General features: G+C 43.6%; 1 protein-coding gene across 1 annotated transcript in view; it reads right to left on the reverse strand.

Annotated features, from left to right (window-relative positions):
- Window positions 1-12,122: 12,122 nt before the first annotated feature.
- The window catches only part of COL4A1 (collagen type IV alpha 1 chain), a 221,258-nt gene continuing 208,944 nt past the window's right edge, over window positions 12,123-24,436 (reverse strand). The window contains exons 48-52 of the mRNA XM_024206140.3: window positions 22,178-22,390; window positions 20,555-20,732; window positions 16,690-16,804; window positions 15,404-15,576; window positions 12,123-13,154 (exon numbers count right to left, since the gene is read on the reverse strand). Coding sequence (XP_024061908.2) covers window positions 13,073-13,154; window positions 15,404-15,576; window positions 16,690-16,804; window positions 20,555-20,732; window positions 22,178-22,390 — 761 coding nt within the window. The 3' untranslated portion in view covers window positions 12,123-13,072. The remainder of the gene's footprint in view (window positions 13,155-15,403; window positions 15,577-16,689; window positions 16,805-20,554; window positions 20,733-22,177; window positions 22,391-24,436) is intronic.

A 24,436-nucleotide genomic window follows, 5' to 3' on the forward strand; every position in this document is an offset into this window, starting at 1 on the left:
AGAGGTGGTTGCTCATATGGAGGTAGTTCATATGTTACTATCCTATTGCAAAAAAAGGTAGGCTCTGCATTCCAGCACACTTTACACCACTGAGAACAAACATGCTGGTTGTCACAGGTCTACCCTGCTACTAGACTCTGTGGAAAATGACAAGAATGTCCCTCACTACACCTTAGGGTATGTCTACACTGCAATGTAAATGCAGGATTTGAACTCAGGCTCAAGCCTAGTCCCACCCCTTCCATCTACACACAAATCACACTAACCTAGGGCTCAGACCATGGATCCCAGGACTCAACAGTGGTAGAGGGTTCCAAGCCGAGTCAAGCTGGGACCCTGGGTTCAAGCCCTGTTGCTTTGCAGTGTAGACACAGCCCCACTGGACTCATGCTCTGGGAGTCTGCCAAAAGAATCCCACGGGTCAACTTTCTTTGCCCTCTGGGCAGTCAAGTTTGGTGGACAGTCAGGTTTTTCCACACTGCACCACGAACAAAGGGCGAGAGTGGCCACATTTTGGGAGGGTGCTAGGAAGTCTGAGATATGGGTGGTTGGACTCGTGCCTACATAATGCCCCATAGACACTGAAGCCCCAGGTTAGGACCTAGGATTCAACAATTCCTAACCTGGGGTTACAAATGAGTGTAGATGCTCAAGCCCTAGGTTAACAAAGCCAGTGTCTGCTAACTCAAGTTTTATTAACCCTGGGCTTACATAGAAGTGTAGATGTACCCTTAGAGTCTAAGGGAAAGAGTTTGTTGCATGTAAGAGATCTTCAGTGTCCTTTTACATGTCACACAGTTCATCTGTTAGTATTTATAATTTACTGCCATATGCCAAGTTAATATATAATCAGACAGTACTGAATCTATGACACCTATTCACCTGGGAAAATATGCCAACAACTGATGTGATCTACCTTATTATATGTTTAATGATAGAGGAGAAGTGCTGCTTTCTCAGCTTCCCACGTATGCTTTTCATTTCCTCTCCTACACATTCCTGAGGGGTCATGTTCAATGCCTTTCAAAAGCAAACAAACAAATACAAAACCTCCCTCACTCTGGCTCTCGCTGCAGTTGAAACAGAAGGAGACACTTTAAGAATTTCCATTCTGTTGTATGTTTCCTAAAACAAACATATCTCCATTGGTAACCATTGTTAATTTATGTATGTCAGCTAGATTTCTACAACTGTGAAGTGTAGCTGTGTGCTGACATTGAAGTTACGCATATGAGATCAGTTTTTTCATCTCTTAATATCTCAGCAACGCAATAACTTGGTCTGGTAGCACAGTGGTTCTTTCCATACTCCCCATTTCCATAGTGCCCCAGACATTGATAAGCCAGGCTGGTTCCTTCTGTTCTTTAGACCAGCCTATTATCACTCGGGGAAAGCAGGTGGATATGGATGTAGCCTAAAGGATGCTGTCCAGTGCTTTGGTTTTTCTTGAGTCTGACTTCAAGATTTCACTCAACAGGGTTTTTAGTCTCTGTGATCCTTGAAGGCAAGTGTCTTTCTTTAGCGATTAACGTAGCCTTGGCATGGGCCACCAATACTGCACTGATCTTTGGCATACGTAAGGTTATGTGCATGGTCAAGTCAGTCAGCTGGATTTTTGTCTTTTCCCATTTGACCTTCATAGCGTTTGGGACTACCTTATTAAGAGAGGGTCACGTCTCTTCCTTGTAACCTTATGTAGCTACAGACAGTTTCCTTCTTCTTGGTCTGTCTGAATGCCGAAGCTCTCTAGTGATTCTGGGCATCTTGTGAAGATATTGAGTGGAAAATTTTCCCTCAAATTTCCATTTCTGATTTTTTTCCCCATTCAGAAAATTCGCCATCTTCCTTTAAGGAGAGGTGGGTTCATCTTATGAAGAGATGAGGAAGTTTTATGCTTTGGATTTAATTTTCTTGAAGTGCCAGTAATACTTTCACTTTCTTTTTCTGGGTTGGCAGATGAAGGGCTGGACGATGATGGGGAATGCCTTTTCCCTCTGCTTGTGCTGGGACCTTTTCTTGGCTTAGTCATGTTTTTTGGAGGCCTGGATGATTGTGTTAGGATAAGGATGAGTCACTCTGCAAAGTTACTGGTCTCCACGAAGAGTGGGGCTGCCTGAGTGTCAGCCAATGCCCAATTGCTGCTTCAGGGTGATCAGAAACCAGTTAAAAAATTCTAAAAGCATCTGTCTAATAACTGATACTCTTTTCCCTGAATGTACATTCTGTGCTGGTGGCAGGGTTTTGCTGCACCTCGGCCTGAACCTCACCTCCACACTAGGCTGGGGCACCTCCCTGCAGTGCATCGATACTATGGAAAAAGAGACATGGTTAGATCTGCCTTGGTGCTGGTGTTTGAGGAGCATGCTCACGTTGGAGTTCATGGTGCCTGCTAGGAAGAGAGCTCTGCAAGAACTCTTGATGTGTGATTTTGGCCTTGTCTTGAGGTGCCTGTGATTTGGCTGCCATTTTGATCCCCTGCCTGCTAAGAAGGCTTCCTTCTCCATGGTAGCACTAATATTTCAATTTTGCTCATTAGTTTCCCAAAACCTTAGAGGGGCTTTGTCCAAGTACAAAGAGTCACTAAAGTCCAAAATGAGGCTGGGAGAAAAAAAAATCTTTGCTAGGGCCATTTAATCTGAAAGGGAAGAGGGAGCACTTTCCCACTGCCTGCTTCCATGCCTGCCGAGAGACAGTGAGTCCTGGAAAAAGCCAGCAATGGGTGTGTGCTAGCACCATCCATGCTGAACTTTTCCCTTGAACTTATGTTAAAAAGGATGCACACATTGATGAAGGCTTGGCAGATACACTTCGGAAAGCGAATATGGTAAATTATTCCATTACTATAATTATACAGTAGGAGTGTCATGTTCCTCTACCAGATATGGAGTGGCTACAGAGCCTGTTTACACACACCAGATGTGTTCATCATAAGATCCTTTAACACTTTGCCAGGTAGCTCTGAGCTTCATTTAAATCAGGTATTTTATACACAGTGACACCTGAACAGTATAATACAGTTCAGCATTCCATTACAGGGAGTATGAAGCCGACCTGATCAAAAGCTCTTCTCCTTGTCCAGCCCGTTTCACGTGCTTATTTATTATAATCTAAATCAGAGATGAGATGACAGATAAGGCCTGCTGTAATCCTGCACAAATGCAACATGTTTTCTTATGCAAGACAGAAGTTGACAGAGCATCAAACAATCATGCTCCGTCTCTAGCCTTTTCTGTCAGTATCTTGTCCATTTCACAGCAATTACAATAAATACAGCTGACTGTATATAACCAGAGGCAAGGAAGAAAAATTCTGTAACCAATGCAGAACTCTGAAATATTCAGACAGAATTTCATAAAATATTTCTACTTACAGAAAACCACTACTCGGGTCTTTTTGGTATGAGATCGTAAGATGTTGAGTGACAGGTTAATTGAGATAAAAATATATAGCTAAGAATGTTCAGTTCAGTGTAACATTTTTTTTTTCAGTTTCAGTGCAATCTGAACATGGGAGATTATATGAATAAAACCCAGTGGGATGGCTTATCTTTACTATAAAGTATTTTCAATCTTTTGTATTAGGGATGTACATGAGATCTGGCATTTATTTATTTTTCCCATTGGTTTTAATACCTCAGGGTGGTAAAGCAGACATGTATCTTACTCAAAAGATACCATCAAAACTACACACTGTCATTTGAGGGTATTATTTCTTCCTTATAAAAGGAAATACATTAAAAACACTAACAATTTTGCTTGTAATAACCATTTTTGTCAGTTTCTTCACAGAGGCCTTTCTGATAGTTCATTTGCAAATTCCCCAAAAGAAGAAAAAGTATCTTGCTTCTTGCTAAGCTGGTATTGATGAAAACAAGTTTCTAAAGTATTTTTGGTTTCCAGCAGATCCCGTGTTAGCTTACAATAAATCAATAAATGTATATTATACACTTTGGATTAAATCTATGTTCAGACATAGTGAATGGGTGGAAGTAACACTTTTTATTCGGGTTCTTATACAACATCCATCAACTACGCCTGCAGTGGATGGAGGTGAAGCCGGGGATGATGGACCACATAAGTACAGGCAGCCATGTGGCCTAGCAGCTTTAGGCAAGTGTGGATGGTGGTGAGCTGGTGGCCCCTCACACAGGAGATTACGTCCGACATGGCTCAGAAACGGGTCTCTGGAAGGAATGCCCTGGCCCACATGGAATCAATCACCGCCCCAACAAACTCTGTCCGCTGCTCTGGTATGAGGGTTGATTTTTTTTTGTTCACTAACAGGCCCAGGTCGCGGCATGTGGACCACACCAGATCGAGGCTGCTCTGCACTTGATCCCACGATCTGCTCTTGATGAGCCAGTCGTCGAGATAAGAATAGACCTGGACCCCCTGATGCCTCAGGTAAGTGGCTACTGGGGCCATACATTTTGTAAAGATCTGCAAGCTGAGGAGAGGCCAAAGGGGAGTGCCATGAACTGGAAATGGCGCTGGCCCACCATAAAACAGAGGAACTGTCTGTGTCCTCGGAAGATAGAGATATGGAAATAAGTGTCTTTCAAGTTGAGAGTGGCACACCAGTCTCCCGGATCCAGGGAGGGGATGATGGAGGCCAGGGATACCATGTAAAACTTCAACTTCTTGAGGTACTTGTTGAGTCGTCGCAGGTCCAGGATGAGTTGTAGGCCCCCATTTGCTTTTGGGATCAGGAAATAGCAGGAGCAGAAACCTTTCCCTGTCATTTGCTGAGGGACCTCCTCCACCACCCACAGCAGTAGGATGCTATTCACCTCCTGGAAGAGTTGCTCATGAGAAGAGTCCCTGAAGTGGGATGGGGAAGGGGGGGATGGAAGGAGGTGGCCAAAAACTGAACGGTGTAGTCCAGCGATACAATTTTTAGCACCCAATGGTCCAAGGTGACTTTCAACCAGGCCGAACGGCAGGGATGAAGACGGTTGAGGAAAAGATGGGGCAGATCTGGGGAGGTGACTAGGGTGTGGCTCTCAAGCGCACCCTCAAAATGCCCACTTCTGGTGGTGTTTCGCCGGGCCAGGTTGCACAAGTGGATGGGAGGAGGAAGAGCAGCAGCGACTGAACCCCGATGGGCAGGTAGCTATATAAGTATTCAAACCCCTTGGTGGGGACAAAATACTTTTTCTCAGCCCTCTTCGAAGTGGGTGGGATGGAGGACAGAGTTTGCCAGAGGGCTTTCGCAATGTTCAGGAGCCCCTCCTGCACCAGGAGCGCTACATGTGTGGGGATGGATGCAGAGAGCACATTGAACAAAGTATCTGATTGCTCCACCATCTCTTCCACCTCTAGGCCTAAGTTAGTAACCACCCGTCGGAGCAGGGCTTGGTGCTCCTTAAAGTCGTCCAGTGGGCTAACACGGGAGAGCCCTGCCACTGCCTCGTTTGGCGAGGAGGACAACGACTGAACCACTGGGGAAAGGCCTGGGGCATTATCCCCTACAAGGGAAGAGGGTCTTGGGGTGGACATCTGTCCTTCCACCTCAGCACCTGCTGGCACATCCTGCACCGAGTCTGATGCCACCGGTGCCAATTGGGGTGTGTCCGATGCAGCGACCGAGGATTGGTGAGACGGGGGCATCAGCGGATGCAACCTCTGGAGCCCATTCGTGATGGTGCTGTCTCAGCGAGGGGCTGAACTCCCTCTCCATGCTGGAGAAATCCTCCTCCAGTGACCAGGGCAGGGCCATCGATGCTTGAGTCTGGCAGCTAACTGTCGCCGTGGGTGACCGGTGCCTCAAATAGTCAGACTGGTGCCGGGAGTAGGGGGAGCGGCGCCGTGTTGGAGAGTGTCCCTGAGGCCTCTGTGACGATGACCGTCGGCATGAAGATGACCTGTGACAACTGTAAGGTGACTGGCCGGGAGCACTGACCGGGAGCACAGTGCCAGCGATCTGTAGCGATGAACTGCTGACCTGAGCTGATGCGGTGACCAAGGGCCTAGCGACAAAAGGCTCTGCCTTGGCTCTGGAGACCAGCAGCGCTCATTCGCCTTCTGGGAGACCTTCACAGCTGCTTGACCTTGTAGGGAGTGTTCGCTGGGTCCATCGCCACACGTGGTGCCAACTGCGGTGGGGGAGTCTTTTGCTCTCTGGGCGCCGGGAGCAGAGAAGGAGTTGACTGCGCCATCAGTCTGGGTCCCCTACCACTCCCCAGAGGCGATGGTGGATCCATTGGGGGAGGGGTAGGATCTCCCTTGGGGGGGCATGCCCTCTTGTGGGGAGGGCCCTCAAGCGAATGTCACGTTCTTTCTGTGTCCTGGGATGAAAGTTCTTACAGATATGACACTTCTATTAAACTTGGGATTCCCGCAGGCACTTCAAATAGCTACTATGTGGGTCACTAAGGGCACGTCTTCACTACCCACCGGATCGGCGGGTAGCGATCGATCTATTGGGGATCGATTTATCGTGTCTAGTGTAGACACGATAAAATCGATCCCCGATCGCTCTGCCATCGACTCCGGAACTCCACCGCAGCGAGAGATGGAAGCGGAGTCGACGGGGGAGTGGCAGCGGTCGACTCGCCGCCATCCTCACAGCCAGGTAAGTCGACCTAAAATATGCAACTTCAGCTACGCTATTCACGTAGCTGAAGTTGCGTATCTTAGGTCGCCCCCCCCCCCCCCCCCGTAGTGTAGACCTAGCCTAACAAGCATAGACTTGTTGCAGTCAGAGCAGGGCTTAAAACCCAGAGACTGGGGCATGCCCCGCCTGAGGCAAAGTCCCCGCCAGGACCCTGACTGACTAACTACAGTACTTAACAGCTACTTACTAACTAATCTACTATAAAAACAAACTATTTACAGCTGGAACAGGAGGTTCAAAGAGTAGGAAAAACCACTGACCACTTGTGAAACAAAGGAAAGAGGCGCTCTGACAGGTGGCAAGAAGGAACTGAGAAGACCTAGGGTCGGCGGTGCCTGATATACCGACGCATGAGCATGGCACTCAAGGGGGTGCCACAGCCGGCCCTATGGATACTGCTAAGGCAAAAGTCTCCGGCAACTGTGCACGTAGGCGCGCACACACCTAGAATGGAATCGACATGAGCAAGCACTCGAAGAACATCTGAATACTGAAAATTTCAGTTTATTTGGATTCTGCTAATGGCTCAGAGCTTTTCAGCCAGTTCCTTAAGTATTCTAGGATGTATTTCATCAGGCCCTGTCAACTTGAAGACATCTAACTTCTCCAAGTAATTCTTAACTTGTTCTTTTCTTATTTTAGCTTCAGACCCTACCCCATTTACAATGACGTTAACTATGTTAGTTATCCAATCACTGCTAACTTTTTTGGTGAAAACTGAAACAAAAACGGCATTTAACACTTTCGCCGTTGCTGCATTTTCTGTTTTTTTCCGTCTTTCCCTCCTCATAGAGTAATGGGCCTATCCTGTCCTTGTCTTCCTCTTGCTTCTCATGTATTTGTAAATGTTTTCTTGGTATTCTTTATGTCCCTAGCTAGTTTAATCTCATTTTGTGCCTTGGCCTTTCTAATTTTGTCTATACATGCTTGTGTTGGTTTTAATTTGTAATTTGACCTAGTTTCCCCTTGTAGGATTCTTTTTTGAATTTCAGGTCACTGAAGATCTCCGTTAAGCCAGCATGGTCTCTTTAAAAAACTCCCAACTCTCCTGAACTCATTTTTTCCCCTTAGACTTGCTTCCCATGGGCGCTTACCTACCAATTCTCTGAATTTGCTAAAATCTGCCTTCTCAAAGTTCATTCTGCTGTTTTCCCTCCTACTATTCCTCAGAATCATAAACTGTCATTTCATGATCAGTGGCCCCATGCTTTATAGACACTGACATCTTGTGCAATTAATTTTGGATTAAGCAGGATTTTTTATGATATCAAAAGGAGTTAATAAATGACTTTGCAGAAAGTCATAAAACTGTAGCATATTTGTTTAAAAATAGCTAACCCACATTTCATGCTGTCATTTTTCCAGGAGCCTGATAAGTAGGGCCCTACCAATTTCATGGCCGTGAAAAACATGTCATGGACTGTGAAATAAGACCTGCCCTGTGAAATCCAATCACCCCATGCTGCTGGGAGTGCCCCACTCGGGGGCTCCTAGCTGCTAGCCCAGGCCGGGCTGGGGAGAGACAGAAGTTGTCCTTCCCCTGCATGGCTGCTCTCAGTGGGGAGATCAGACCCACCTCCAGAGGCAGTGCAGAAATGAGGGTGCTACACCCTCACTTCTGTGCTGCAGCAGCCCCAAAACTGGGCTCGGAGCTTCAGCCCCTATGACTGCAGACAGGACTCGGGGTTCTAGGTGCCCCGGCTTGGGGCCTCAGCCCCACAGCTGAAGCTGGGGCTCAGGGCACCCGGGTTTGAGGCTTCTGCCCGCTGTGGCCGGGACTCAGGGAACCCGGGCTTTGGGTTTCCTGACTGGGCTGAGGGTGCCCATTTTTGGGGGGGATCCCCCAATTGGCCAGGACACCCAGGTTTTGGGTTTCCACCCTCCGCAGCTCCTGACTGGGCTCAGGGTGCCCGTTTTGGGGGGGGATCCCCCAATTGGCCAGGGCTCCTGCATTAATCCACCACTGGCTGGGACTAGCAGCTAGGAGCTCCCAGCTGGGGCACTCCAAGAAGCTCAGGGGAGATCAGACCCACCTCCACGAACCTCCTCTAGCTGCAGGAAGCTTGGTGGCTGCTGCCTTCAGAGTCCAGCTCTGACGGTAGCACAGAAGTGAGTGTGGCAATCCTGTGAAACCCCCCATGATCCCATTTTGGGTCAGGACACCCACAGTTACATCTGACATTGTAAAATTGAATAATTTTAAAACCTTCTGGCTGTGAAATTGACCAAAATGGTCCGTGAATTTGGTAGGGCCCTACTGATAAGGGGATATTGCTCTCAGGGAAACTATTTTGTAGGAAAATATTTTCCATCAAAGACGTTACCTTTACAAAATGATAAATCCCATAATTAGAAACCGATCTTACATAATTGTTAGAAAATCTGCATGAGTTCAAAATATTAGGAAAACCATTGGATGTAGTTATTTGTATCAATATATATTTTGGAATATTTTATCAGATTTTTACATGTCAACATACGCATATATCCAGTCTGTTTATATTGAAAACTACTTTCCTCCAATTTGGGGAGGAAATTAGAGAGACGAGCAGGAAAGGAGCATTTGTTAGATATATACAATCTGAAGATAAACGTGTATTGTATAAAGAGAACAAGGGCACCATCTGCAGTTTTAGAAGCGTATTGGGGGCATGAAGGGTTTTCTTCAAGTACTGCATACAAGTCAGGTTTACACAATGAATTGAATTTTTATTGGGAAAATTATATCGTGTAATCTGGGTGTATACAAGATAACTTTATTTTAACAAATGATCTATTCAGAGTTCCTGTTCATATAATCAGCCACACTGAAGCAACAACGCTGGCCCTGAGTGTTTAAATACATGACTACTGATTATATACTTTTGTAATGTAAGAGCGGGTTGCTATGAAAATTTCACTTTTCTACCTTAGTGCATGGGCAGCTATTCAGCTTCATCTAGGTCATCAAAAGCAAGTGCTCAGACATTATTTCTGACTTTCACCCACTTATACCTGTACATATTGACATTGGTACAAAGGGCATTTGGGGCAGGACATTTTTTTAGAGCATTTTAGGAGATAATGATTACTAAATAAGTAATCATTAGTAAATAATTAAGACTTCTAAATACTATCTAACCAGTCTTTCAAAGCTTAAGCAGGCCTTGCTGTCAAATTGTTTTTTATTCAGAAAAGAAAGACATTAGTGTGAACCCTTCAGTCCTTCACCAGCCAAAAGATGTTTTCTCAGACTAGGCTTAAACTCACATGCAAGCCCTAGAAAATCCAATTGTCTGACAGTTTGGGTCAACCAACTGCAGGCAAAATTTAATTCCCATCTGCCTACCAGGTAAGGTGTTGAATGTAAATAAAAAACCTGCCACACCAGCATGTGTGGCCTGAGTCTGACAAGGGAAAGCTGAACTTCTGCTTTGGTTTCCTTCCAGACACCACTACCAGGAAGAATATATGGATAATTTACCCACACAAACTGTTGCCTTGCTATATTCTTATTCTCCTCTCATTCTACTCAGCTAGTTGTGCACCATACATCACTTGGGGAAGGACTACAGCTGACTAATTACACACATGCTTTCTCTACAAGGTAGTATAAGGCCCGTGTACTGTTTGATGGCATTTATAAGGAAAGTGAGACCCTGGCAAAACTCCCATTGACTTCCATGGGCACAGAATCACCATGGAAGCATGTAGCCCATTTCAATTCAGACACAGTCAAAGCACTCAGGATTTTAAGTGCAAGTGAATACAGAGCAGCAGCCTCCTCTCCACGAGGAAGGGGCAAAAATATGAAACAAAACTGAAATTTTAACAAATTATTTACTTTTGTTTAGTAAAAAATGGAGCAACCATCACATTTTCTTGTCAGGTAACCAGATCTGAGATTCAGGCTGCCCGCTCATAAGCAAAACACTAGCTGGTACATTTTGGATTTTATCTTATAGATTTTGGTCCTCTTTGGTGCACTGTAGTGGTCCCTCGCTATTGAGTGGGGAGAGAGGCCACTCCACCTCACTACAGACAGACAGCAAGTAACCATCTATAGAGGAAACTCCGGTCCTCTGGGTAGGGCAGAGCCACAAACAGTCTTTACACTGCAGCCGCCTGGCTGGGGCGGACAGTAACTAACAGTCTATAAGGGAGTTCTGGCCTTCTGGGCAGGGTAGAGCACATACAGTCTATGGCTCCACAACACAGCTCATACCTTCTGGCCAAAAAGAGGGAGTTTGGCCACCACCCCAGGGGTGGGGTCAGTGGCAGGGGGTTAAGGGGATCCAGGCCCACCCTACTGTATCGGGTCCCAGCCCAGGCCCCTAACAGTGGCAGATGGGTCTGCCACTGGGTTGGCGGTGATCCTCCCGAAACACGCTGACTCACACTCCGGCAGCAGAACCAGAATAAAATCTGGGTCACCTGGGTTGTTTTCCACCACAGTCAGGGTGTAGGGCTCCATGGTCAAAAGGTCCTCTGAGGAGCTGTAGGGACTGCCGGTGGCCAAGTCCCTGAGGAGACAGAGTACTCGTCTGACAGCGGTCCTGGAAGCTCCTTGCGATACTAGTCCATCTCTGACCACAGGGCACAGCTCCACTCAGGGGCTAGACTGGGTTCCTGCAAAGATCTCTGCTCCTTGTGGTGGTCCACCCCCTATTGAGCTTCAGGGCTCTCCTTTTATACTTCCTGTCCCACCCCAGGACTTCCAGTGCTGGGTCGGGGTAGATTCAGCTCTGCCCACCAGGACGACTGTAGTGGTCCCTCGCTCTCCAGTTTGGAGGGAGGCCATTCTGCCCCACTACATGCACAAAAGAGTCAAGGGAAGAGTGAGAAATATGTACAGCTAGCTTTTTGACCTTTGATTTCATTCAAGTGAGATTTTTAATTTGAAAAAAACCCCACACATCTCAACATAAGACCTGTGTCGATAACGTGTCAACCATGTTTTGCCTTCCATTACTAGTTCTTCTAAGGTGTCAGAGCTATCTCCTTATTTCCTCCTGTCAAAAATATTTTATGGTTGCAAGATGTGCAGAACAAAAGCGATCTACGGTTGCATCAAGCTTGTGCATTTATTAGTGGCTTATTAAGAAATAATTTATTGTTGCTGGGTAAACAGGAGTAACAAATTAGTAAAAAAAAAGTTTTTACACAAATAGTTTTATTACAAATTTGATTTTTTTAAGAAATACACATTTAAGAAATTACATAAAAGGCCTTGGCATTCTCAAAAATATTTTGGTATTTGCATGGTTATAGTCTATAAAATAGTTTTAGACACAGCTGTGCTCAAACATCAGAATATTTGCATAGAGATCCAATAGAACTATTTCTTTGAACACTTCAAAAAACTTTTTTGGGGGAATATTAACAAAATTAAGGCCTTTTAAATTTGAAAATCAAGTCATTCAGTGTGTGATTAGTTTTTAAAACCCTGAAAATATTAAATACAGAATAAACACTGTAAGCTCAAAGCACGTTTTACTATAATAAACACAAATAGTCATTAACCTGGGTTCATTCTCTGCAACTTACAGTTAGGTATTGAAATGAGCGAAAGAAAACAGATTTTTCACATTAACTATTTTGCATTTAACATCTAATTTATGACACTGTATTGAAAAAGAGGAAAAATTATGTAAGCTTCTTTTTGAAATTGTAGCAAACTCAAAGCTTGATTTGCCTAATTGTTGATACCTATATAAATTACTAATATATATATATATATATATATTTCCTAACCACAATTGGACCATTCTTTATTCCACAGGAAAATTTGTTCCACTGCATGAAGAAGCTGCATAGTACCAAACATAGCAGAAACATTTAATTGCCCATTTGTGAAACTAGTTTGGCAAACCCTTCCTTTGGAGCATAGTCCCACTGAAACCAATAGGACTAAGGTGGAAGTAAGCACTACAAATAGAAAAGCAAGCTAGATGGCACCCTATGTTTTGAAAATATGGATACATAATCTGTAATCACAAAACTCTTCTTTATATTAGTATTACTTTGTACAGGAACAATAAGTACATACCTAAGAGTCTGGAATTTTGAGATAGCTAGACAATGGTAATAGCATACGTAACTGGGTAGGAGAAATGAATCTAAATATATAATACAAGAAAGGGGAGTCAAAAGTAAGGCACAACAACATACTTCCTAGCACCTTTGAATTTTTCTGCATGAACTCTGGCTTTTTTATACTGTCAGTGCATTGCATTTACATAAACATTTCTTTTACCAAAAGTGCCATTTGGTATTTGAAGCTTATCTTTGTTGTCTCTTTTCTTCTTCAGCAAGTATAGAGCCAGTAAAGCAGTGTGTGTTAGTTATGCAAGTTCCTATAAGGCACTTTACTGTTTTCATATTGGACAACAATGAGGCACATATGATATACATCTAAGCTTCATTGCAGTTAAACAAATAGCACCATATTGTGACGTTAGTTGAAATTCAAACGTCATTATGTTCTTCTCATACAGACTTGACAACGGCTAACGTTTGAGCGCAAGTCCCCTGCTTTCAGAGTTGAAGGAGTAGGTTTCCTATAAAAAAAATGGACAACCATCAATAACTGCTAATACAAAAATATCAGTTTGCAAGTTTATTGTTAACTTGGCAGGGGGGAATGACTCTATACGAAGTGTTGTCAAAATAAACAAAACAAACTGAAAAAGATCTGTCTCTCTAAACTCTTTAGTTATGAGAAATTATTAAAAACAAAAGTGGGTAAAATATTTTCCGACAGAAGTGTGATTTTTTTTATTGACTATGTGCCTTTAATAATCCGGACCTCAAGCCTGCAATTCAAATTCACATGAGGTAAGGTTGCAGGATTGGTCCCCTACCCAAGGATGTATGATATACAAACTAGGACTGTTTCTGTGGTGTTCATAAAGAGAAAGGGATGCCAAGCTTTACAGTTCTCTCCTTGTGAGGGACGTAAGGAATAAAGTAACTATGATGCTCATAGACTCATAGACTTTAAGGTCAGAAGGGACCATTATGATCATCTAGTCTGACCTCCTGCATGATGCAGGCCACAAAAGCTGACCCACCCACTCCTGGAATAATTCTCTCCCTTGACTCAGCTGTTGAAGTCCCCAAATCATGATTTAAAGACTTCAAGTCGCAGAGAATCGTCCAGCAAGCGACCCCTGCCCCATGCTGCGGAGGAAGGCGAAAAACCTCCAGGGCCTCTGCCAATCTACCCTGGAGGAAAATTCCTTCCTGACCCCAAATATGGCGATCAGCAGAACCCCGAGCATGCGGGCAAGATTCTCCAGCCGGACCCACGTTGACCATTGATACTAATTACCAGCGATGGCAAGTTATTGACCTATTGACTAAAATCATGTTATCCTATCAAACCATCCCCTCCATAAACTTATCAAGCTTAATCTTAAAGCCAGAGAGGTCTTTCGCCCCCACCGTTTCCCTCGGAAGGCTGTTCCAGAACTTCACCCCTCTGACAGTTAGAAACCGTCGTCTAATTTCAAGCCTAAACTTCCCGACGGCCAGTTTATATCCATTTGTTCTCGTGTCCACATTAGTACTAAGCTGAAATAATTCCTCTCCCTCCCTGGTATTTATCCCTCTGATATATTTAAAGAGAGCAATCATATCCCCCCTCAGCCTCCTTTTGGTTAGGGTAAACAAACCGAGCTCCTCGAGTCTCCTTTCATACGACAGGTTTTCCATTCCTCGGATCATCCTAGTGGCCCTTCTCTGTACCCGTTCCAGTTTGAGTTCATCCTTTTTAAACATGGGAGACCAGAACTGCACACAGTACTCCAAATGAGGTCTCACCAGTGCCTTGTATAACGGAAGCAGCACCTCTTTATCCCTACTAGAAATACCTCGCCTAATGCATCCCAAGACCGCATTAGCTTTTTTCACGGCCACGTCACATTGCCGACTCATTCTTCTCTCTTTTTCTCTGAGTAGCCTTCCTTGTACTAAAGAGTGATATTTATTCTTGGGTAGCGGCTCGCACAAGGCTTTGCATCACTTAATTCCTCAATTTAGAGCCTAAATAGTACAGAAGTTGTGCATAGGCCCATCTGTACAGGGTGAAGCTCATGGGTGAATGATAAATAATTGTTCAAGCTCATTCAGTTCTCTGCCTCTCTGAGTATGTATACCCTGCAATTAGACACCCATGGCTGGCCCATGCCAGCTGACTCGAGCTCACAGGGCTCAGGCTGAGAGTCTGTTTAACTATGGTGTAGATGTTTTGGCTTGGGCTGCAGCCCAAACTCTGGGACCCTCTCATCTCACAGTATCCTAGAGCCTGGGCTCCAGCCCGAGCCTGAACGTCTACACCACCATTAAATACCCTATTAGCCCAAGCCCTGTGAGTCCAAGTCAGCTGGCACAGGCAAGCCACAGGTTTTTATTGGCAATGCACACATACCCTTTCCGAGGAGATGTCAACAGCTGTGCTAGTTTGCAGTGCTTCTATTATGAGCTAATATCCACTAGGGATGAGATTATGCTCTGGGATAATTTCTATCAAGATGTCAGTGTATCTCAATTACGACTGAAATCACACAAGTGAAACACAGGTGTGGTGGAGGTACAAACACTCTTAGGTCATCCTAAAAGGAATACTGTAAATAGGTTTCATTTGGTATATCTTAATCCAAACAGACTACCAATAGCTATTCATTTTTTAAGATTAATCTAGAACAATCCTAGTGTTACTTTAAAGTAAGTTTCACACTGTTGCTTTTACAGATGTATAGTGAGCCGTGAATATGGATTTTAGAAAGAAAAATCAATTATAACTTACTTGAACATCTCATTTCTCTCTATAGTGGCAAGCCAAAAGCTGTAAGCATTTGCATAATAGTTACAAGTTCCACGACCATGGCATTCTATGAAGGGAGCACTGCGGAACTCCTCTAGACAGGAACCTGGAGATGCCAGAGCTTGTCCGGAACCCTCAGCACCAGCGCTGGTATGCTGGGAAAATACAAGTAAATCAACCAGATTAGAAATATCTAACTCTTTAGGCCTGGTCTACACTGGAGGGGGGCGGGAATCGATCTAAGTTACACAACTTCAGCTACGTGAATAACGGAGCTGAAATCGACATACTTAGATCTACTTACCGCGGTATCTTCACTGCGGTAAGTCAAAGTCTGACGCTCTCCCATCAACTCCGCCTGTGCCTCTTGCCCTGATGGAGTACCGGAGTCGACGGGAGAGTGCTCGGTAGTCGATTTATCGTGTCTAGACTAGACGCGATAAATCGACCCCCGCTGGATCGATCGCTACCCGTCGATCCAGCAGGTAACGTAGACAAGCCCTTAGTGACAGTAGGTGGTAACTCTTTTAAACCAATACTTTGCCATATGCATTTCCTCCCCTCTTTTCAGTAATGTGGTGGAGAACCTGCTGCTGCTCTTTCCTCCTGCTTTGGGATAACGGGTGGCCAGTTGGGAGCAATGGGAGTCTGGGAAAAATGGGAGGAATGGATCCCAGGGACAGGGTATCTTGGGCCTTGGGAGGAGCATGGTGTTGAAGGTAATCAGGGAGAGTATCTTGGAATCCACTGGTGTTAGGGCCCACAGAACTGAATTGCCTTGCGTTACCAGAGACTGTGTCAGATAAATTTTGGTACTGAAGCACACCAGAGACTGCTCAAAAGATCAAAAATTCAATTAGACAAAGGTCCTATTCATGGAGAGATCAGGAAGAGCAGAGGCAGTGGCTCTATATTGCTCTGTGAAGGTGCTGCAACCCTGAACTGGAGGGACAATAGGAAGGTCTGTTAATTTCTATGTTCATTTAGTCCTTGGCATTTGTGCTGAAGCTGTAAACAAGGGAATGACAGTGTGTTTTGTGAGAGGAATTACTTTGCTAGAAACTAGAGAGTGAATTGTTACTAAATTATTCTCTCACATTAACTAAATAGCCAACATGTTTCTAAAGTCACCAAAAGAGCAGACCTTGTCTTCTGACCCTTGTTTCCCTGCAACGGCACAGACAGACAGTACCTTTCTAAAGGCAGGAATACATCAAACACCAGCATAAATTATTTTTCTGATCCAGGTGACGTCCTGGTGCACTTACCATTACAAAGGAGTAACCAATCCAAAGCGACATCCAGCCTTCAGGGCACAATGGTATTTGAACTGTTTGGCTGTGAACTGCAATTACCATGGCAGGAGCCTCACACACAGAGCATCTATAAAGAACATGACAGCAAGGAACTCAATGTACTTGGAATAGTAACATTTATTTCCTCTTTTCGGGAGTTATTTGCACAGCAAGTTCAGAATTTACAAGACCAACCAGTTAAGCATTGGAGTCACTAATCCTACCAGTCTTCACTGGATAAAGGAAAGGAAGGGCCTTATTATTATAAACTGAATAGTTCAATACATTTACCCTTTTTTCTCTTTTAAATTTTAAATTTCAACAGCCAGCATATGTGCAATGTTATTAACACTGAAGGGAAAATGGCTAAAGAACTAGAAGAAGGTCTGGTGAGCAGGGCCGGCTCCAGGCACCAGCTTGGCAAGCAGGTGCTTGGGGCGGCCACTCCGGAGAGGGGCGGCAGATCCAGCTATTCGGGGGCAATTCGGCGGATGGTCCCTCACTCCCGCTCGGAGCGAAGGACCTTCCGCCGAATTGCCACCACAGATCCTGATCGCGGCTTTTTTTTTTTTTTGGCTGCTTGGGGCGGCCAAAATCCTGGAGCCGGCCCTGCTGGTGAGACCAGGAGCAAATAGGAGCAACACATTGCTTTAGCTGTAGACTTATAGGACTTCTGGAGAGAACACCAGCACTTCTTTGAGGAACTGAAGACTTCTTGGGAAGGCCAGTGAAACATGTACAGAGGAGGGTTCCATATGTATTCCCTTTAAAGGTGACTTTTGTTTATGTCTGGGGTCCTTATCTCTGAATAAAGGACAACTTAGCCAACCAACTGGAACACTGGGCTTAAGAAACCAACATTCTGAGAGGTTTACAAACCAAGATGCTTTTAGTTCAGGTATGTAGATTCTACTTCTGACCTGCTGGCTCCCAAAATAAGCAGGAGGCTCAGGCGCAGTAACTCCTTGGTGGGTGTCTCTCTCTCTTTGCTAAGACTGCCAAACAAAGTACTAATAAATGCCAGTTATGATGCAAATGATAATCATATGGGCTCCTGCTAATTAGGAATTTGACTGGGACCACTAATTCCTTGCTTGCAGCATAGCCCTAAAAATAGCCACTTTTAATTAGCACTGGCCCTTTTGGTTCAAACCAGATACCTAAGATGAACAGCTTTGTATTGCATTATCAGAGCAACAGAGAAATTAAGTTTAACAAGCAGGAATAAGCTGGGTTCTGTTAAATCCACAAAAGCAAAGAAATTCAGAGTGAAGGCATCTACATTTGACATAAAAGGATTCACACACTGCCTAGAACTCCAGCACAAAAACTACATGGTTATTTTAAGAAGCACAGCAATGAAAGAGGAAAAAATAGAATGTAAAAGGCGCCTGGTACTAGCTTTGCTTCAAGAGATTTCTGGTGCATCAATGAATGACTTTGGGACAAAGGAAATCTCTTGAACCAGGGTAGGCAAGTGACACTTTTACATCTTTTCAATTTTTCAATGCTGGATGATGATGGTTTAACAGTCTCAAATAATAAAAGAAACTGTCAGACTATGAAGATAGCCTTCTGCTTTGAGATTACAGTGGCATGCACAGATACAAAAGAACATATTAAAATAATTTCACTCTACACCACCTTTCCATGGCAACTCTTGGCACAGTAGATTCTTTTAGAATCCAGGGTTCAAGGGAAAGCTGCAAGATCTACAAATATATATAAAGCACCACAAGTACTCTGTATGCATAGGATAGTGGGCAATTTAAGGGCAAATTTCAACAGCGGTCTCTTTGTTCAAGACTTTCAAGAGTGACTCAAGGGATTTTGGGTACCTGACATGAACAAGTTAATGGGGCTTAGTTTTCAGAGGGTGGGCACTCACCATTTTCTGAAAATTAGATCCTTTTTAGGCATCTCCAGTAGGGCACAAAAAAGGCAGACACCCCAAATCTCTACTCTTTTTTTTTTAAATCTTGGCCAAAATCTGTACAATCAAATTTTGAGGCATTTTGGGTGTCAAAAAACTGGGAATTAAGTACAGAAGTAATATTTGCATAAGTTGGGTCCAATTACACAATTTACACATAAAACTCCAAGTCTGGGGACACACAAAGTTGTGTTGCCATGCAGAAGGAGTGATATTTCATTCTTATGAATCCTTTTTAAAAATTGGCCCTTAGCTTGTTCATGTTATATGAGAAACAAACCGCCATATTAAGTACTCTGATACACTGGATACCTACGATGGGGGATGTTACCTTAGAATTGTCTGGATAGCTAATATACATAGACAAGTGTGTCATGCTCCCACCCTCGGAAAGCCCACCAGAGCAATTTCCACTCCCACTCATCTCCATGGTAGGGAGAGAGCACAGGAGTTGTTAGGGTGTCTACACAGCAGCTGGGAGGATGTTTCCCAATGCGGATGCTAGCGCTGTTTGAGCTAGCATACTAAAAACTGCTGTATGGATGCAGTAGCATAAGTGGTGGGTTGAACTAGTTGCCTGAGTTAAATCCCACCTAACCTCCTGGGTATGTAGTTGGGCAGCTAGCCCGAGCCGCTGCCCATGACATTGTAGCCACACTGCTATTTTTAGCATGCTAGCTTGAGCAGAGCTAGCATGTGTCTGCCTATCCAAGCTGGGAAGCATCCTCCCAGCTGCAGCCTAGGCATAACCTCACACTCTAGCACAGGGGTCGGCAACCTTTCAGAAGTGGTGTGCTGAGTCTTCATTTATTCACTCTGATTTAAGGTTTCCCATGCCAGTAATACATGTTAATGTTTTTAGAAGGTCTCTTTCTTTAAGTCTATAATGTATAACTAAACTATTGTTGTATGTAAAGTAAATAAGGTTTTTAAAATGTTTAAGAAGCTTCATTTAAAATTAAATTAAAATGCAGAGCCCCCCGGACCAGTGGCCAGGGCCCGGGCAGTGTGAGTGCCACTGAAAATCAGCTCGCGTGCCGGTTGCCTACCCCTGCTCTAGGATCAGGACGGCCTATAAAGGCCCTGCCTGACCCCTGTGTGTCATGATTATCAATTTAGTAAGATGTTGGAGCTCCTTTGTCAGATCCTAATTAAATCAGAGTGGTGCAGCCCACTAAGTTCATGTGATCTCTTCTGCCTTAAGCCTTGTGCATGTTACACCATGGCACAGTTTATGCTAGTAAATTAAAAAAAAAAAATAGGACCAAATCCACAGCTGATATAAACTGGTGCAGCTCAAATGAGCTCAATGCAACTACATCAGTTTACACCAGCTGAGGAGTCAGTTCTTAAATGATTGCTTTACAGTACTACACCAGGTTCCTTTGCAATATTGTTTGCTTTAAACTAACTCTAGTTGTATTCAAGCACCAAAGCAATGTCCAAAACAATGCAGCATATTGCATGATAGTTAAAACAGACATTGATATATTTTCAAAAGATATTGAGCCACAAAGTGCTTCTAATTAGAGCTGAGTATAAAAACAGAAATTATTTTTCCCCTTGGAATTTTGAATAAAAATCAAAATTTCTGTTTAATTCAAAATTTCCTGTTGTATTTTTTCAGTGAATTTATTCAAAATAAATATTTTTGTTTCATATGAATCCAAATAACCATTTTTTGGCTTGAGATCTCTTCACTTTTTCCAGTGGAAAAGGTGTGGAGACTCAAAATATTTTCATTTTAATTCAAATCAATATGGAAAAATTTCAATCATTTAATCGAAAATAAAATCAGGATAGTCTGAGTGATATGAAAAAAGTTTGATGAAAATTTTTTGACCAGCTCTATTTTTAATAGGTCTTCTGCATATTCATAACCAATGCAGCAAGAGCAATACTCACCTACTGATGAATGGCCTGATATTGTCACCAGTGATAGGTGCCATGCTCATCGGCATGGGTTCAGGAGTAGACAGCCAGTAGGAATAGTCATTCCTTGATGCAAAGTTGCATACATTATTGATGTTGCAGAACAAGAATGGCATAGTGCTAAATTTACGAAGACAGCTCCCTGCTGTGCCTGAAAGTGTAATAAAAAGGTTAATGTGTAAAACTCTGTTCGAGTGAATATTTGGCAACGGCATATTTTAATCAGTGCAATTTTGATGACAGTGCACAATGTTTAAAGTGCTAACATGGCAACCCTGACTTTGAAACTCACTTCCCGGCTCGCTCCAGCAGGATGGTGAGAGCATAAGGGAGATTCTGATATCAGTCTGAGAGGGGAGGGCTAGCTTGTTTTGCTCCTGTATAAATCCCAATGGCAGACCACAATCAGACTTTAAAATAATTTTTTCCCCTCAGCTCCATGGTAGTCAAGTTTATATAATGGTTGCTTCTAGAATTGTATATTTGTTTATCAGATGCCAAAAGATACATTAAAGCAACAATAAGATCACAAACTTAAATATAAAAAGTCAGGGAATGCAAAACTTAAGGGCTTTTCAGTAACACCAATACATTTACATTAAACTAAGATGATATTTTTGATTACTAGCTAGTAATTACCCAAACTAGCAATCAAATATATTATACATGTGCAATGCCTTAAATGCCTGAGGTTCTCTGATCAAAGAAGCCATTGTCTCCTTGTAGTCAGCTGACCCATACCCTGGGCTCGGCTGTAGTTTCATTGAGTCTCTTGCCCCTAAGTCCCCTATGGGCAGGGCTTAAATTCTCATGGAGTATTTTTCTGGGGCCCCCAGACCCCTCCACCCCCAACGTGCTATAAAAATTCCAGGGAGGTTGAAAATATTTACTGGAGCTCTGCTCTGGACAGCTCTGGCTGAATTTAAGCCCTGCCTATGGGAGCCCCACTTGTGGGCAATCTCACTATTCCCAGCACGTGTTCAGCTCACTGCCGGAGTCTTCTCAGAGTCCAACTACAGTTCACTTGTCCCTATAATCCCAGGAGGTGCTTTCCAGGTCCTGCCACAGGTCACTGATGGGAAGCAGCCCTTCAGGGCCCTTGTTGGTAATAAGCTTGTAATGTCAATCTTCCTCTGCCGAAAGCTGAAGGTGAGGGGAGTCGGGGGGAAGGAAAGGCTGGCCACTGCCTCAGACTGAGCTCCCCTTGCTACTAGAGCTCACTAGCAGTCCCTAGCAGCATTCCTGCTACCAGGCAAATTTCCCCCCTTTTCTGTGGCTTGTTTCACCTTTTTAAGCTCTCCTTCTCCAGGCGGAGCATGTTCTGCAGGTGCACCTAAGCCTTTCTACCAGTGGGATGGGGGTATGTCCCGTCACGCTCCTCAGTGCATGTTTGTGCAGTGCTGGAAAAGGGTAAACCACTATAATATCTATAAGTAAGTATGATTATTATGCAGTCTGTGCTCTACATAGTGTAGTATGAGCCTACGAATAAGATAAATATTCGTTTGGTTTGTAATGAAATTAAGCTGCATTACACACTCATCAGTAATGCATGCTAACACCTTATTTGATTTGATTTATTTTATTATTTCTTACCCAAATCCTGACCATGTGCCCTTTCATTGCCTTGTACGTAAAGTAAGGAGTAGCCATAGTACATCAGTTTAGTTCCAGATGGACATTCTGGTTCTTCAATGGTTTGGCTGTGTCTGGTAACAAGGAAGCCATGAGCGACAGATGGTGTGCCTGGTGGGCCCATAGACCCTGGTAAACCCTCAGGGCCTTGTGGACCTCTGGCTCCTCGTGGACCTACAAGACAGAAAGTCAAATTTACCTCTTTTTTATTTCTAGAAGTGTCGATAGAGAGAATCCAATCTGAGCCATCAATTGTATATTTATTTTCAATGTACACAGCTACTGTATTATCGCACTCGGTTGAGCAGACTGCACACAGTGTTGATGATAACAATTTTAAATGATCAGGAAACCAATGATTATGCCTTATGTATTTGCATAGTGTTTTGTATTTAACCTTACACTAGAGTTAAACGTTTTATCTGGGGAGAAAAATTACTCTGCAGTGTTCAGTACTACTTTACTTTAATTTCTTAAACTCTAACACATAAAGGAAAATAATTTAGACAATGGAAGTAAATGAAACCAAAGTACTTTGAATGATTATTAAATGTCTCTAAAAATGCCTACAGAGAAAGTGTGCCAACTTCTGATGGAGCTGAAATTAAAGCAAGTAAAGGGAACTAGAGAATTGCTGCTTGCCAGGCAATCACTGTTAAGAATTTGAACTGTCTGAAATTACAGCACATATTAAATGAAAAAACAACAAAAAAATTGAATGCAACATTAAGACTGGGGAAAATAAGCACTCAGACATCAGCAAGTTCTGTAAAGGAAAGATTTCTCTTGCACTGTTAAAGTGCCCATTTTGTTCATCCATGTTGTTTACAATATACATAATACATGGAAGTTTACATTTTCTGAGGTTAGAAGGACCAGAAGATACTGGCGGGCAGATTGTAATTGGGAGTGTGTACGTGGGGGGAAGAGTAGGAGGGTGGATGGAGCCTTTTCCTGTGCCAGCCCTGTGCAAGGACCAGGGGAAAAATACAGCTTCTGTGCTTGAGGATGCACAGAGACTCTTAAGGGACGATCATCACCTCAACGGGAGCAGGGAAGTGGGCCTCTTCCCCAGGCCTGCCTCTGCCCCAGCCAACATTATGGGCTAGGTGCACTGGAAAAGCAGGCTGCACAGTCCTAAAGCATTTGATTTGATTAAGATTGCAAGATCTCCAGGCTTTGTCAGTGGTACTTGTAAGATGCTTGACCCATAGCTATAGTGAAGCCTCCATTCAAATATGTCCTCTGATGTTTTTCAAAAGTTCACGTCCTGTGGATCTCTAAGCTTTAGAGGAATAGAGCTACAGAGGTCTCATGTGTTGTGGGGCCTGTCAAATCCTTAGTGAAGAACTAGTTTGCTGGCAGATCTTACAAGCTGCAACTTTTGATTGTGTTAATTGTCTGCCACGTTTCCCAGCACAACTTCTTTGTTGCTTCATTCAAACAAATTGACCAAAGTTTCCGAGGAATGCAGCCTCCACAAGTTGCTAGCACCAACTCCTTCTGCAACTATTCAGCCTCTGCAATTAACAAACTTTGGGAATGGTATGAGTGGCTACTAAAAAGTACAGAGCTAAATTGCTTGCTGCACTTACAATTCATGGGCACCACATCTATCTTTAAGGGCATGTTTCTGATCTCTCATCAATGTAAATAACATCAGTGAAGTTATACCAGTAAACTTAGGCTCTGACCAGTGCCTACTGAAGTAAAAAAAAAAAAACACACTCTTATTGACTTCAGTGGTTGCTGGTCAGACCTATGTGCACTGACAGAATGTTCTTCTATGCATTTGGAGTCTTGCATTTTCAAGTATTTTTTTTTTCAAATGTAGCAAAGCACACACTGTACATTATAGCCTAATCAGTCATCAAATCCAAAAATTCATCTATTTTTGAGTAAGCCCCATGGGATAAGAAAGATGGTTCTATTTTATTTATTTTTAAAATGGAAAATGTTTTTTTATGCTCTCATGATTCAAATGGCTGAAGGGATTTTGTCTAAATTTTCACAAACTATTCCTCTGTGGGCAGATACCTATCTCACAGAACTGGAAGGGACCTTGAAAGGTCATTGAGTCCAGTCCTCTGCTTTCACCAGGGCCAGCTCCAGGCACCAGCTGAACAAGCTGGTGCTTGGGGTGGCAGATTGTTCGAGGCGGCATTCCGCCCAATCCTAGGGTGGCACGGCCGCATTTTTTTTTTTTTTTTTTTTTTTTTT

This window comes from Terrapene carolina, unplaced genomic scaffold, assembly GCF_002925995.2.
Source record: "Terrapene carolina triunguis isolate 2854851 unplaced genomic scaffold, T_m_triunguis-2.0 Scaffold21, whole genome shotgun sequence".
Classification (NCBI taxonomy): Eukaryota; Metazoa; Chordata; order Testudines; family Emydidae; genus Terrapene; species Terrapene triunguis.